Source organism: Triturus cristatus, chromosome 10, assembly GCF_964204655.1.
Source record: "Triturus cristatus chromosome 10, aTriCri1.1, whole genome shotgun sequence".
Taxonomy (NCBI): domain Eukaryota; kingdom Metazoa; phylum Chordata; class Amphibia; order Caudata; family Salamandridae; genus Triturus; species Triturus cristatus.
In genome coordinates, this window is record NC_140593.1 from 1,129,799,684 (window position 1) to 1,129,815,545 (window position 15,862).

The window sequence follows — 15,862 nt, forward strand, 5'->3', positions numbered from 1 at the left end:
ATTGTATGTGCATAAATGTCACTTACAGGACATTGTGCACAGAAACAACAATCAATGTGTTTAGGCATCTGGCCTGGGAGGTGTTGGCAAATATTTATTAAAAGTTCATGCAACGCAAGGCAGCAAGCAAAGTTGCGGTGCTGCGCTGTATGAACGGGAAAGAGTTCAACAGTGTCGTTTCTACTAAGAAATGGCGCTCTTCAGCGGTCTACCTGTGCTGGCACACTTGAAACTGTCTAGCGCCAAAGCAGGCACCCTTGTGCCATGCTGCAAGGGTGCCTATGTTACAGGCAGGATTGTGTTTGAGGAGGAAAGGACACCTTCCAGCACAAAAACAATCCTAGGAGGCAATTTCCTCCTTCTATGTGTGATTCAGAATTCATTACACATAGAAACATATTACTCCTCGTTACACCTCTCTGTGGTAGGTGCACCACTTTGGTGCAATCCCAGATTTACTACCATTAGCCTATCTAGGATTGTATCAAATTCCATAGGTGGATGTGTGGAAACGCCCATGCTCCACCCATGGAATGCCTATTACAACATGATTCAACGCAACGCAGCACAAGCCGCTGCGTTGCACTAGATTTCTTTACAAAGTCAAGCAAGGTGGCGCAAATAGCCCCATGTGCAGTTTTGTAAATTCCATTTGAGGACCTGCGTTGCCTTAAAACTACTTTCATCACACAAGGTCAATTGAAGTCCTTAATAAATCTGGATCTTAATGTGCAGGCCTCATTAGAGTGAGGCCCAAAACATACCTTCAGCTTCTTTTCTGACTCACAAAAGTGTTTCAAGCCCTAGGCATAAAAGTAACACCCAATGAGCCCAGGCTTCCCCTGAGGCTCAGCTTACCCCTCCTTCCCCAGGTACTGCTTAAGCTCTAAATGCCTATTATAAATGCTGTTAATACTGGTGCAGGATACATATAATATCAGAAATAAAATATTGATTTTAAACTGTTAAAAAGTTTTGATTCCTAAAAGGTTTTAGGATGAAAATTGCCTCAGTGTTTTCATTTCACTTTTGTTTTTTCAGTGCTTTGTGGCTTTGGGGCTACTTTCACGGTATATAGATCTCTGAATATACACATATACAATCCATGATTTCCATTAAAGAAAAGTACTTTTTTCAAGAAATTTGTAGAAAAGCGATATTTTATTAAACTGTGGATTTCATAGGAAAAACACAAAAAACTTTAAATAACACATACTCAAGGCATTTTTTCCATACAATCTACATTAAGCGATGCAGGAGCGTTGGAAGTAACGCAGCGATGCTGCAAATCCATAAAATGGACAATTCTCCTCTTCTTCGTAAAAGGATGCACCAAGGACTGTCCTTGCCAAAGTCCTGGCCCATTGTCACTTGTCGCAGGACATTTTTTTTGCACAGTGCAGCGTGTCATGGTTATTCTAGAACAGAAAATAAAAATCAGTTAGTGTTGTAAAGTCTAGCTTTTTTACCTCCTCTAGCAGGATTCATAAATACCCAGAGTAGATGGAAAAAAAGCAAATGAAAAGATCTCAAGCTACTCAAGCTACTCCATGGCAGGGGCGCCCCATGTCAGGTATGAACTTGTGAGAAAGTCCAGGTTCTTGTTTACTTTCTGGTACTTGTAGCTTTGCTTTTCCCAAAACATGGAGGTCTCCAGGCACCCACTCCAGCAGCATAGAATGACAGGCAGCCTGGAAAGTAGAGTGAGGGACCCTGGGGATTCCCACCATCCATAATGCCTCCCCCACCACCCGCACCCCAGTGGTTAATTTGTAAAAAAACATAAGTGCCGGGGGTCTTCTCAAGAGGGCCAGGTTGCACCAGCCCATTTCTCCTGTAACGCTGCCTAAAACAGAGCCAACTACTAACCATTAAGTGGGGAGAGGATGTGTCTTAATGGCCAGAGCTGCCAACTTTAGAGCTAGGGAACCAAGTTCAAGTGTTGGCATCGGCTCAACCTTCTGTGTGATTCAGGGCAAATCACTGTGCCTACCAAAAACGAGTGAGTCATTAACTGGTGCTCATGAAACTAAAGCGCCGGTGTTGATGATTAAGTGCCGGTGCTGAGCACTGGAAACCACTGGCTCAAATTAAGCACTGCCCCAACCTCAATCCTTCCCCAAAGCGGGCCAAAGGAGAATTACACAAAGGTCTTGGCCAAGCAAAAGCTCGCGGGGTGGTGTCGGCAACTGCAGTGCAGATGATTTCTGGACCCATGTTTCACCCCGGCAGGTCCAGAATGGAAACAGCACGACTACGGTCGCTACACAGACTTGGTATTGAACAACTTGAGACCTCTAGCACCAGCAATCACCATCACCCATTACATCCAGAGTTTGGAGGGAACCTACAATCCTCAATTTTCAGGAAGAAACTCTAATGAAGCGTAGAATCCAAAGACAATTCAGAGAGGTGAGGAGAAAGGCTTCTTGCCAGTAATCTTGAAGGTCATCCTCCCTTGTACAGGACACATTCTGGTACCAGCATTAATCCCGTGCCAACCAACTGCGACTACAGACAAATGCAGCATACAGGAATACTGTATAGCGCATACTCCAACCTGAGCTGCCTCTAGGCGTTTGAGTGAGTTCAGGGTCAATGTCCACCAGCCAATCAAAACAGGGGACCAAAGGTGGTATTCTCGGCCTTGGGCATTACGTTCTGTCCAGAAAGTCTGAACCCCGCAGGCGCTGCGGTCTTACCTGCAGTGTAACTCAGTTTGAACCCCCTCATCTGAACAGTGGTGTCACTGGAGAAGATGATCTGCACAGAGCTTGTGAAAGACACCCAAGTGTTGGGTGCAACAGTGCCGCAGTATTTGTCGCTGGGAATGAACACCGGGGCTTCGGATGGGACATCAAACTTCATGTAGTCGAACATGCAATTCAAGCCATTTTCCAACTCAAAATCTACAAATGTAATGTTCACCTGTGGGAAAGGGAAAGGCACCATTAAACACCGCAAAGCAAATTCCAATTGTATTCCAGCAAAACAGCCCTTTTTACCACCCACCAGTAGGAGGCAGTGTTTTTTTGCCAAATCACAAAATGCTGGAGAGTTTGACTAAAGCATGATAACCCATAGCGGCACCTGACTTGAATAATAAACATATATTATGAAACATCATCAGATGACTGGTCTGGACCCCACCACCGTAGTTAATAGCCACCTCGTTATGAATGTTAATAGAAGTGCCCTGATAACCTCATGGGTGACAAGAAGCGCTCTACAAATCTCTCGATTGATTGATCGAGGGCTGTGCTTGGAGATGCGTTGAAGAGTCAAAGTGTGATCCTCTCTTACCAGTTGAGTGGCTCTGATGGTCCAGATGCAAACTGCAGATCTTGGGTACTGCTGAGGATAGTTTGGGGTGGTTATTTCTCCAGAGCTAGCCGTCAGCGTTCCTCCACAAGCTGCAATGACATTCAACATTTTACTCGTTATTGACACCTATAAATGGTCATCCTCATTGGTTCTGCTTACGACACAGAAGACAACCTCACAGGGATGCCATAAGATGTCCCATCATGCACCAGCCATCCTTTCTTGAGGGGTTTAGGGGACCGGTCGCTTCTGAAGCACTGGATGGCTGCTAGATGTTGTATTTCAAAACCTAGGGTTCTATGTCACAATACTAAATATATAGGGACATAAAGATTTACTATTGTAAGTTGAAGATATAATGGTAGTCTATACCTTGGATGCAATATATTTGCAAGAGCTATATTTGTGTACCACGATTATCAACCACCCCCCACTCCCACTTGACGTTGACCATTTTGGCAAGCGTATGTTTTTTAAAAAACTGTCTGCTCTATGGCATTGTTTTAATATGATTTCAATGGATAAATAGCCTAGATCTCATTCATTCATTCATCATTCATGCCAAATGGAGGGGAGCCAATATATGCTGCACCCCCACCAGAAACCACATAAAGGGAATGGAAAAACTTTGGTCAATCCAGTTAATATTCAAATGGATGAATGAATTAGTGTCAGATGTTGAGACGGAATACCTGCTACTTCACACTTTCTGTGCATGACTTACTCGCACACACCAAGGCTCATTTGGCCTCTCGAATATCTGGTTATGTGGAGATAGTAGACTCAACCGCCTCTAGTCAAGAAGTGGCTAGCGCATCATCCAGTTTGTTCAGTTTTGCATGCCTCATATTTCTTTGCACCCACAGGCTATCGCCGCCACCCGAAGACTAGTGCCAGGGGCATTTTCCCGAATCTTCAGGCCTAAATTCAGTTGCAGCCAACGAGCTGGTATGTTGTCTTCTCTAAGAAGAAGCAGCTCCTGGTGAAATGAAGGGACATATGGGGACAACGCAAGGATATGGAGGTAGCTAAAATGAATGGGCTAACGGATCTACTGCTCGCTGGAAAATGCTCTGATTGCAGTGACAGCACGATAGCAGCAGCGGCGGCTCCTCCACAATGGCGGAGGAGTGTCGCCCCACTGGCTCAGAGCCAGCGGCTGAAAAATGAAACAATATTTTATAATCGTTTTATTTTTCAGCTGGTGGTCGAGCCAGCGAGTTTAGGGCGGGGTGGGGCTGTAGTCACAAGGAGGAGTGGTTTGTGCACTTCTAAGTGCCCATGTCTATTTGGCAGGCCATCTTAGGCAAAACAGACATGAGCATAGTATGAGAGCAGCATCTGGATTGGTTAGGGAGTCTGTCCCAGGGACTGTTGGAAACAGCAGGAGAACCGAGGAGCACCGAAGTGCGGGGCGGCCATAGGATCAGGTAAGGCTTTTTTTTAAATTCATTTTTTAATTCAACCCTTACCCTTCTCCCCACTGCTGCTGCCCAGCCTCCTCCCCCCCCCCACACACTGCATTCTGGCAGCAGCCGTGACTGATTAGCAGCCCACTGGATGCTCTTATTGCCATGGCAGTACACAGGGAGCTGTTCTTATTACAGTGGTAGCACACTGAAACATGCCTCTACTGCAGTGACAGCTCCTATTGCAGTGACAGCACACTGGAAGATGCACCAACAGCAGCCATCGCACGGTCACAGCTTCTAATGCAGCGACTGCACACTGGAAGATGCACCAACAGCAGCCATCGCACGGTCACAGCTTCTAATGCAGCGAATGCACACTGAGAACTTGCTTGTGAATTATTGTTCTGTAGCAGAAAAGGATGATAGTACCTGCAAGAGAGGGTTTACTATTCCTTCAGGGCTGCTGCTGGATTGGCTGATCCCTCATTAATGCAATCCTGAAAGCAGCCCTATAAGCCTGAGCTGTTGCAGAGCGTGGGCATCCCATGTGCACACACTGCCTGCCCAGCACATTACTGTGACAGCACACTGCTAGTTTCTGTCACTATAGGCACTGCATAGGCCATCAATGATATATTTATGGTAAAGTATACATGCAAAGAAAAAATGGCAAAAAGTGCACAAACAGATGCAACACATTCGCCCATTCTAAGACTTCATTGAAAAGTACCAATGTGATGGAAAGAGACCAAAATCCCAAAAAGTCACATAAACATGTTTCGTGGCTAGTGAGGCGGCCGTGCAGGAGAAACCAAGTTCCAAACTTTTTAGTTGTCTGGTCCAAATTGTAAAGTTGAATCATGTATTCAAGATGCAAAATCATGTAGTCCTCCTTTTAGATTAGTAACAAAAATCAACTCTTACTTGGGGTTGTCGTTGCTGTTGTGTTTGTCGTTTCAGTTGTTTCGGTCGCTGTTGTGGGAATGCTGGTGATTATTTCCTCCAGCTCAGTGGCAGTCTTAACAGTGGTGGAGGTCTCTGAAGGGGTTGAGGTGGTTTTTGTTACTGTGCTGCTGATGGTGTTGGTTGTGGTATTCATGGTCGTACTTGGAGTGCTGGTGGTCGGTGATGTTTGGAAGGTGGTTGGTGCTGCTCTGTCGATGGACAGAGAGAATTCTCTGATTGATTTAAAACCGTCCTGGAAACGATCTGTTGGAAATCACATAAATATAAAAACAAAGAAATAAAATGATGCTTTATATTTAATAGCCAATCCGCGTATCTTATGCTCTGGCATGTAAATCACTTGTTTGTGTTTGGAAATCTATCACAGTCCTAGCACAGAATCAGTATAGCCACAGCTTTGTTCATAGACCATTTATGCCTCCCAGCTCCTTCACGCAAGTGGAGGGGATGCTGGAGTGCCATGTCGATACCCGGACACGCGTGTTGTAGGTGAGCACCCATGGACAAGTGTCTGATGTTTTGTAAAAGATAGTGGCTACTGTTTTTTTTTTAAGTTTTATATAGCGCAAACTAGACCCGAGACATCGGTATCAGAGCGCCTTACATAAGCACCAGTAACATTACACAAGGACACATTTATTTTTTTTAGGCACGGAGAGATTAAGTGATTTGCCCAAAACCACAGGATGTTGAGCGTCGTTGCCGAGACTCGAACCTGGTTCCCCAGCTTCAAGGTCGACCGCTCTAGCCGTGTGCTGGAAGCCCACATTATTCAACTGGCAGCAAGATGTTTACACAACTTGATCCTCCAAAGCTGGGACTCCCAACCCATAGACATTCAACTGCTTTCCTGCTTCCACCTACAACCCGGGTTCCCATGCCAGCAGAACAGAGGCGCTTCCAATCCAAAGAGAGGCAGGGGAGTCAAGCCAATTCTACATCAACATTAAAGAGCACCATCATGGTCACAGCTGATCAAAGACACTAACTTTCCCCTTCAGTGGTGTATTCCAACACCATCAGCAGACACAGAAGAATAAATGCTCCACTCCCTAGACTGCTTGTACCAGGGGCCCTAATGGCGTCACCCACCTACCTCAGATGACCTTTTTTCACGCCTTGAAGACTTTTTAATGGTCTGGGATTTATTTTATTTACTTACTAACCATTAGGTGCACTGATACTTAACAAAGGCTTTCTGGTGTTAAAAAGAACAAGGATCATTTAATAGCAAACACAACAAGATGATGGATGGAGTCAAGCTAGCCTGGCTGATGAGGGGTGATGCCCCGATACCAGTCCCAGGATGCTTGTTTTCAGTCCAGGGAGGACCTGGCCTGGCAGTTCAGGCTGGACTGTTCCCATGAGGCACAGGGTCAAGACTAATTTGCATATGGCTTAATCTAAACTGGAACCGCATGGGGAGCAAAAAAACGATGGATGTTGGCCCAGATCTCTGCACTGGGGTGAATGTATGACATCATTCTGCATTCTGTTCAATTTTTTTTTTTGCAATAATCATTTAAAACAAAAAAGTAAAGCTAAGACTTGATCACAGTCGAGTAATGGATCAAAGGCTACATAAACAAGGTTTTCAGTGCACTCACTGTGATTTTCTACCCCCTGCGGGTGACCTGGCAATTTGTTCCCGAGTGGGCGCGTGAGATACTTGAGGGCGCCCACCCTTGTGGGGCTTCTTGATTCGTGGCACATGGTAGATGGAAAGATTCGGACACCATAGACTCGAATAGGAGCATGATTCTTCAGCAATAGGATGATCTCTGATTTGTTGTGCAGTAAAATATACTGTTGTCCCTACAGAGACATTTAGGCCCAGATTTACCTAATCTTTGCACCTGTGCAGTGTCATCCAAAGTGACACAAACTGGCACAAAGTGTTGTTTTCGGATATACTTTCCAGCTCAAAACTTGTTTTGTGCTGGAAAGCAGCCCTAAAGTAACACAAACTAGAGCTTTGCACTACTTTGTCCTACTTTTTTTTCCAGAATTTTATATAGCACAAGCTCAACCCAAAGGTATCAGAGCGCTTTACATGGACACCAGTTACGTTACAGACGGACACATTCATTTTTGTTAGGCATGGAGAGATTACGTGATTTGCCCAGATTCACAGGATTTTAAGCGCCCTGGCAGAGACACGAAACCGGTTCCCCAGCTTCTAGGTTGACCGCTCTAGCCGTTAGGTCACATCCATGCATCAAGGGGGTATTCCATTGTAGTGCATAGCTGCTCCCATCAAACCACCCATGGGCTTTAGCAAATCACTATCTACTAACATTGGTAGACATGGATTTGGGCCAAAAAACTGGGCCTCCTCGAGGAAGGCATGGATTCGACAGATTGTTTAAAAACCTAAGAATCCTTCAACCTTTGGTTGTGTGCTGCATTGTAAACAAGCACAAGTGCAAACTTGGAAAAGATGTAAAGTATATCTAGGCATGGCATGCATACTGGAAACACGCCTTTCCAGTACAAAGCCTATGCTACACATTACACAGACACACTTGCAGTCTGGTGCAAGGGATTGTGGGTAGCGCAAATCAACCTTAAGCAAGCCAGCTCTGTGGAAGAGAGCAACAACATCTTACATGCACTTTGTGCTGCTAGGCTGAATTCATAAGCTCCTTGCCAGACAAAGATGGGTTTGTGCATCCTCAGCATACATCTGCAGTCTGTAGTGGCTGATGAATTGAATTAAAGGACTGATTCAGTTATAGAGGATTGTTGCACCCATTTCAGGATGGTCCCTTAGATCACTATCCCTAGATTAAGGCTTTTAATCAGAATGGAGTGGTCCACAGTGGCGTAAGCCATCACGAGATCCCAGAGGATCTAGACTTACTGGCTCCAGCTACCCATCGTCTGGAGCAAGTTCTCTCAATTGTTCATAACTTTAGTTTTGGGTTCTCCCCTAGACCTGCAGGCCGACTGGTGGTATTGAAGAAGACTATTTCCTACCAAAGGGGCTTGTAGTAGCCTTATCGCTTCACTCTCAAAAACTTCATTTGAGTGATGGAAGTTTGAGATCAGTTTAGACTTGGTTACTATCCCTGGGTCAGCTGTGGGCTCCTTCAAGAGAGACGTGGTGAATGCTCGCTTCATACAAGAGGGAGCTGAACCTCTGATCAATCACATTCATGTTATCTAGAACTAAATATGGGAGCATGACTTTGAGGCCTGCTGATGAGCAAAGTTCTGCTGCCATGTTAGAGACTTTGGTTCTGTTGGACAATTTCCTACAGCCGTCCTCTTATCTATATTGAAGGAGGGCAAAGATGCAGGCGTGATGGCTGGAGTAAGGCGAGATCACAAAGGGACTTATACAACTAGATATTCACTATTTTTTATTTGTTATAAAAAGGTTTCATTTGGGGTATTCTTTACTACTTGTGGGTTTGGTTTTAATAGGAAAGGTTGGCTATATCCCTCACTTTGTTGCAAACTTGACTGATACATTTGGAAAGCAATCATTGTGCACTCTTTAATACCCTCATTTGTGGATTTCCCAGGAAATCCCAAAAAACTGGTGCCCTGCCAGTGGTGTTCTAGGTTAAGTCCCACACATTGCTGTGTAGCCAGGTCCAAGTTTTATTGACTGCTGTTTAACTTTTTTTTTGTTGCTTTGTTTTGGTCCCTTAAATGAATGTATGACGTTACAACGCATACATTTGCAACGCATGCCTTTACTATGCAGTTTTTACATCGCAGCATCCTTTACAATGCATACATTTACATCACATACCACTAAAACAATTTTTTTTAAACTACACTTACAACGCATTCCATTACATCGCATTATACCTTTACAACGCATACCATTAGATTGCATTTAAGGTAAGTGTTGGATAGTGTAGGGGTAAAATTTCTATTCCAACTCCAGTGAGTGCAACATTAGGGAAAGTGTTGGATAGTGTAGGGGTAAAAATTACTATTCTAACTCCAGGGGGTGCAACAGTAGGGTAAGTGTTGGATAGTGTAGGGGTAAAAATTACTATTCTAACTCCAGGGGGTGCAACAGTAGGGTAAGTATTGGATAGTGTAGGGGTAAAAATTACTATTCTAACTCCAGGGGATGCAACAGTAGGGTAAGTGTTGGATAGTGTAGGGGTACTATGCGTTGTAATGGTATGCGCTGTAATGACATGCGATGTAATGCCTGCGTTGTAGTGACATGCAATGTAGTATCATGCATTGTAGTGACATGCAATGTAATGGATGCGTTGTAGTGATATGCGTTGTAAAGGATGTTGCGATGTAATGACTGTGTTGTAAATGTAGTGTGATGTAATGACTGCGTTGTAAAGGTTGTTTCCCGCCAAATTCAATGTTTTGACTTTGTACCGTAAACGCCAAATCTCCTTCTCCAATCCTGTCACAGTTCATATCTTTGAAGACTTGTTAACCAATCTCAATGGCGTTTTCACACAACAACTGAACTATCACAGTGTGGCATTCTGTGTCATCAACCAATCAAAGCGTGACAATACACTAACCAACCAATCCCACCGTGGCACACTATGATGTTTATCACAATATTCAGATGGATTCTGAATAGGTGAATTTTTAGTGTGCCACAGAAGGATAGGAAGTTTAAATTGAGTCTGCGTTCTTCAGGGACTAGTAGTATTCTAGTTAAATAATCTAGTTTAACAATGCCTTTGCATTCTGGAACGTGTAGTCCTATTTATCCCATTATAGACACAGCACTACAAGTAGACAAATGCAAAAAATAACTTGGACCTGGGAGACTTGAAATCACTGCTCGAGGCAGCTCTGAGAGTTCATAGCCACAGCCTGCAATGCCACTCTCTCTCTGACACTGATTGCCCAGGTAATCTCTGGATGAGTGGCTGTGTTCCTAAGTCACTATGTTCACAAGCATTGGCAAAGCCAATAGGTCTGGCTTTGGTCACCAGCCTTTTGACTTTGTCAATGCTTGTTTGATTTTGTGAAGGTCTTTACAAAACGTTATTATTAGGGATGCTGCAGGGCCCCAATGAGTTTACAAAAGATCCATGGTTAAAAAAAATTGTAAAAAATGTTTTGGTTCTCAAAAAGCCCACATTACCATAGTAGTCCCTGACATTTAAGGGAACTACTTTGTGGAAGTGTTCCTTGTGGAAGGGCAGAATGACATCACTCGCAGGGAAGTTAGAGAAGAGTGGGCTGAACCCGACCCAGGATGGTGGGAGGAAATAAAATGTAAATAAGACAATAACTAGATCACTGGATGAAAAGAGTTTGCTGAAAATCCCTGTAAGTAATAATAATATACATTTAATTTTAGTAAAATCAAAACGCCAAACCTAAAATTGCTCTCAGGCGGCCTAAGTTGACTTGTGTTTTATTTTTACATGAAGTGCTAATCGGGGTCTAAAAACAGCAGAACCTACTTTCGAGGAACGCAGATGCCTGCTCCTTGAACGTCGCCAGCTGCCTTGCCCTGCTGAACTTTACCTTCTCAGGAACTTTTCTTTGACATTTTTTCTTACTGCGAAAGTAATCTGAGACCAGGCCCAATCCACCTCGGATGTCCAAACCGTGCCACATAATGGTCAGCCATGTCCCATTCTCGCACGATCAGCTACCCTTGGTTGGCGCTTTGATCTTTCACACACTATTTTTCTCTTAGATAGAACTTAAAAGATTCATAACTCTTTTTCTCCTGGCTGCATTTAATTTGTTTGGTGTTATTTTATTTCTTACATTTTGTTCTATTTTCTAAATTGTTGTGGGATTTTTCTTGTTTTGTATTTTCACTTTATTACTGTTTGTGTGCTGCATAAATACTTTTCACATTGTCTCTAAATTAAGCCTAGCTGCTTTTGTGCCAAGCTAACACCGGCTAATTTAGTGACTTTATATCCCTCCACCCCCCCCCCCACACACACACACAAAATCAATAATCCAATTTCCTACACTGCATAAATGTTGTGAGGGATCTTTGTTGCCATCTTGTGCAAAAATTCTGAGGTTTTGGTTTCAACGAAAAAGCTTTATAAATGTATCCAGTGGGCTGGTACCAGTGGTAATCAATTGAAGCCAGAAACCATCAACAATATTTACTCAGAACTCTTCAAAAATTCAATATCAGCCTCCTAAGACTTCAGAACCGATCGAGGAACTTCAGACCCTATCAATCCCCCATCTGCCTGGATTCTTGAAACCCTCCCACACTGTAGTATTTCTAGGCACCGCTGACAAGGCTCAGGAGCTGCCCAAAGGATGGACACTGCACTATATCAAATAACTTCACGAACACATAAATACGTTTTATAAATTGTGTTTTTAAACAATCGCTTGGGAAGAAAATGATGCACCCAGCACGTTTTGAATTGCTGGTTCTTCTATAGCATAATATTCACAGTGAGATCTAACCCTCTCTTTTAGAAGACTGCAGGGGAGTGAAAGAATCCGGCAATCAGGTTATCAGACATTGTTCATACTATGTACCATTTTGGAAAAATGTTCAGCATTCGTGTAAAATCCGGCTGTAATGCCAGCAGAGGACATGGTAATGCCTCTTATTTTCAACAATTTCTCCCACAGCTTTTTGCTGTCAGAGGAAAGTTACAAAATTATCAGTGGGAACAATAATTCCACCAGAAAGTCCTCTAAATACTGACCCCAAATCTAAATAGGACAGGAACGGCTGCCAAGATTGGCATTACCAGCTCTGCGATTCCCACCATCGCTACTGGCCAATGTTGTAATTGAGTCCAAGAAAAAAGGTGCATCTTGGACTTCTGAATACTGAGACAAGATCTCTGGAAATCTGAAGAATCGATTTTCTTTCATTTCCAATTATCTCGAAAAGAAAGCAAGCGATCGGTTTTTAAAAACTGGCTGCATGGTGGTGAGGTCGCTGATCAAAAAGGCATGTGGCATGTTAAACTCGGCAGCTGTGGAAACGCCATGAGCCTGATGACGAATTCAAAACCACCGTAGCCGGCCAATGTGCCAGTGTTACTACAGTCGCAGACAGCTGATGAATACACAGCAGATGAAATATGTTTCCTCAGTGGGTGTCTGATGCAAAGAATGTTACAAAATCTGCAGAAATCCACTACACGCTACATCCCAGGCACACGATGCTCACTCACCTTCCAGGTCTCGCGCCACTCTCAAAGGAGGATACTGGGAGAAAAAAAACATGAATAAATTATCACTTGGAACGAAAGCCTATTTTAAGAAATTAAAATCGTACTGCAGGCTGATGCTAAACGCAGCACTGCTGGGGGGTTATTCGATATGAAACCTGGGCAGAAGGGGTTAAATCGAGGCAGTGCTAAGATCTCCATCAACAAAGGGGCGCGTGAGTGTGTTCAGAACGTCCCTGCTTTGAGCATGGCACCCACTCTTCTTTCGCTCTATGGTACAAATGACGCAGATTCCATAGGTTGAGTGCAAATTTGTGGGCACATTTCCAGGTTACATTCTGCACCAATATTTGCAGTAGCTTTACGTGCGTGTCTTTTTGAGGTTCAAAAACGGGCCAGGGCGGGTACTTAAATTACACCATTGTGCAAAATCCTTTACATTCTTTTTAGCACAGTAATTCTGCATCTTTTACTTTCAAAATCATTTAGGAATAATCTTACGGGATGAAAATAATGTTGACCAGTCTTAAAATAATGTTTAAAAGTGGAGAAATGGCTCGTTATAATGTATTTTACTTGTGGTGGCAAGAAAATACTGGTCATGCTTGTAATGTAAACTACTGATCAGGTCTCAACCCAAGTGAGACAGGAATGTTAAATTACACCAGCACTGCGGCAAGCCATGTAATCCAGAAATGTAAGCGCAAAATTGCACCCTATGTAACACCTACGTTTTCTCCTGTCTGGCAGGTGGACGCGTAACGGGCGTAACCGAAAATTGCGCCCACGCACACTAACGCCTAAGCGAGCGCCATTACGCTTGCTGCCTCCCTCTGCCACAACCTTGCACAGTTACTCCTTCGCGTTAGAGTGTGATCCATTAGAATGTGTGTCTAAATAAAGTGTCACCTCAAAGGGAGGCCCAGGACTTTAAGCGGGCCGGGTCCTGCCGGTGCTCAGCACCGGCAGTTCAAAAAAGCAGGTGCTAAGACGGGTACCTACCCGGCTCTCCATGTTTGCCCTCACACAGAGTGAAAAACATCTCTGAACTCTGCAGCAGGGCCACCCTTCACTGCCTTCGATGCAATTTGAAAGAGACTCGTTATAGCTGTTTCAGTCTCAGGAATTCAGAACTGAAGCATTTTCAATATTATATACAAGCCATGGTCGTTGCTTATTTATCTTACACAACTAACAACCATTGGCAACGCCAATATTCCTAGCTTATTGGAGGTGTAACGTTACTTGCTGTATTATATATCTGGATGCAATGTCAGAAGCAGCAGATACCAGTCAAGCGGCGCGCTATGCTCAGGAAAGATTTTTAGTGTATGTGTTTTTAAGCCACGCCCTTAATTACATTGGACACGCCCCTTGGAGAGACCCTCTCAGTTGTTTTCATCCCACTTAAAGCCCGGGAAGGCCCATGCCTGCGAGGCTCCCCTCGTCCCACTGTCACAATAGATGTTCAAAAGAGACAGTCAAAGGGACGGGTTCCTCCTCCTGACTGCAAGTGCATCTACCAGGGGACAAATATTTAAGGTAACATAAAAAAAATATATATATATATGTTCTAGGTCCAGTAAGCACGTATGTGCTATTCGAAAAGAGCTTTGATAAATTATTTCTACAACTGACCATCGCTAGGAATGATGGTAACCAACGTGTCAATTGTTTACGTTAATTAAATACAACAGCCCCCGCCCCCTACCCCTCCTTGGCACATGAAGTGACAACATCTGAAGCGCTCTTCCCGCCCAAGCAAGACTTACCAGCGCAGGGAGAGCCCAGCCGGTGGCACCGAGTGCCAGCAGCCCCATCAGTGCCAGGGCGTGCATGGTGGCCGGAGGTTCCGAGACGGTAGGAGCTCTGGGGCCGCGTGCCAGGCAGGGTGGGCGATGCTTCGTGCCGCTGGAGTGGTCAAGTGTGTGGTACCACCCTCGGTTTAAGCCCTTTATACTCTTTCATTCGTGCCACACCCCCTGCTCAGGGTCACAAATTAATGGAAATTAGCAGCGGACAGCTATTTGGGGGCTGGCGATTGTGCAAGAAAGGGCAAGGACCCGCGCTGGGAAAACCCCCAATGACCCTCAGGGGAGACACGCCCACACGTGAATTGCTCTGTTCAATAGGAGATGAGCCATCGATTGGGAAACTCCAGCTATTTATGAATTGCTTAAAGATATGTTTAGGCGTCTGAAATCATTTACCTGGGGTTTAAGAATCTGTTATCACGAATGTACGAGTTTGTTTGCGCTATAGTGAAATGTAAAGGCATTTATATAGCGCTTACTACCCCCAGAAATCTAAGCATAGCGGCAAACATTCTCGACTGGCCCCCAATTAGCTCCCGACTTACATTATTTTTTTATGGGTGGAATGTATTAAAAAAAAAACTGTCAAGGAAGCGTTCAAGCATTTAGAGTCGTGGCTTAACGGCCAGAGCGGGCGAGTTTGAAGCTGGGGCACCAGGTTCGAGTCAGGCGGGAGGCTCAAGCATCCAGTGATTCGGGGCAAATCACTTAGAGGGAGATTGACAAACATTTTGCACTGGGTTAGCCCTACAAAAGTGACGCTAACCAGAGCAAAATGTTGTTTTGCTATTTACTTTCCAGTGCAAAATGTGTTTTGCCCTGGAAAGCACCCTCAAAGTAGATCTTTGCGTTGCTTAGCGCAGAGGGGGCGTTACATGGGTGGTACATAGGCATACCCATGCAACCACCCATGCCTTTTGACGCAAAACCATATTTACAAAGATTTGTAGGCATAGTTTTGCGCCAAAAGATAACGCCCCTTCAAAGGAGGCGCTAACAGGAGAAGTGCGTTCATTTCACTGCGCTTTTACGACTTTGCATGCGTGCTGCACTACACAGCACGCATACAAAGTGGGAAACACTTTGCATCGTGTCTAGGCATAGTATTTTGTACGGGAAGGGCAAAATCCAAACCATCATGGAATGGGTTGCTCCAACCACCCAGACACAGGTGAGAGCCTGTTTAGGCCTGACTGGGTACTATAGGAGGTTTGTGAAGGGATAT

At 44.3% G+C, this 15,862-nt stretch overlaps 1 protein-coding gene across 1 annotated transcript; it reads right to left on the minus strand.

Annotated features, from left to right (window-relative positions):
• Positions 1 to 1,142: 1,142 nt before the first annotated feature.
• LOC146796719 (uncharacterized) lies at positions 1,143 to 14,756 on the minus strand. The gene is made up of 6 exons (XM_085629388.1): positions 14,596 to 14,756; positions 12,827 to 12,860; positions 5,661 to 5,945; positions 3,304 to 3,413; positions 2,703 to 2,928; positions 1,143 to 1,418 (listed from the first exon to the last, which is right to left on the minus strand). Exons 1-6 carry the CDS (start codon positions 14,659 to 14,661, stop codon positions 1,414 to 1,416), a joined length of 726 nt encoding a protein of 241 aa, XP_085485514.1. The 5' UTR covers positions 14,662 to 14,756; the 3' UTR covers positions 1,143 to 1,413.
• Positions 14,757 to 15,862: the final 1,106 nt, after the last annotated feature.

Coding starts and splice junctions, on each gene's coding strand:
- LOC146796719 (XM_085629388.1), bottom strand. CDS start 14,661: ATGCACGCCCTGGCACTGATGGGGCTGCTGGCACTCGGTGCCACCGGC. Junction 12,861..14,595: donor GCTGGGCTCTCCCTGCGCTG/GTAAGTCTTGCT, acceptor TTTTTCTCCCAG/TATCCTCCTTTGAGAGTGGC. Junction 5,946..12,826: donor AGTGGCGCGAGACCTGGAAG/GTGAGTGAGCAT, acceptor GATTTCCAACAG/ATCGTTTCCAGGACGGTTTT.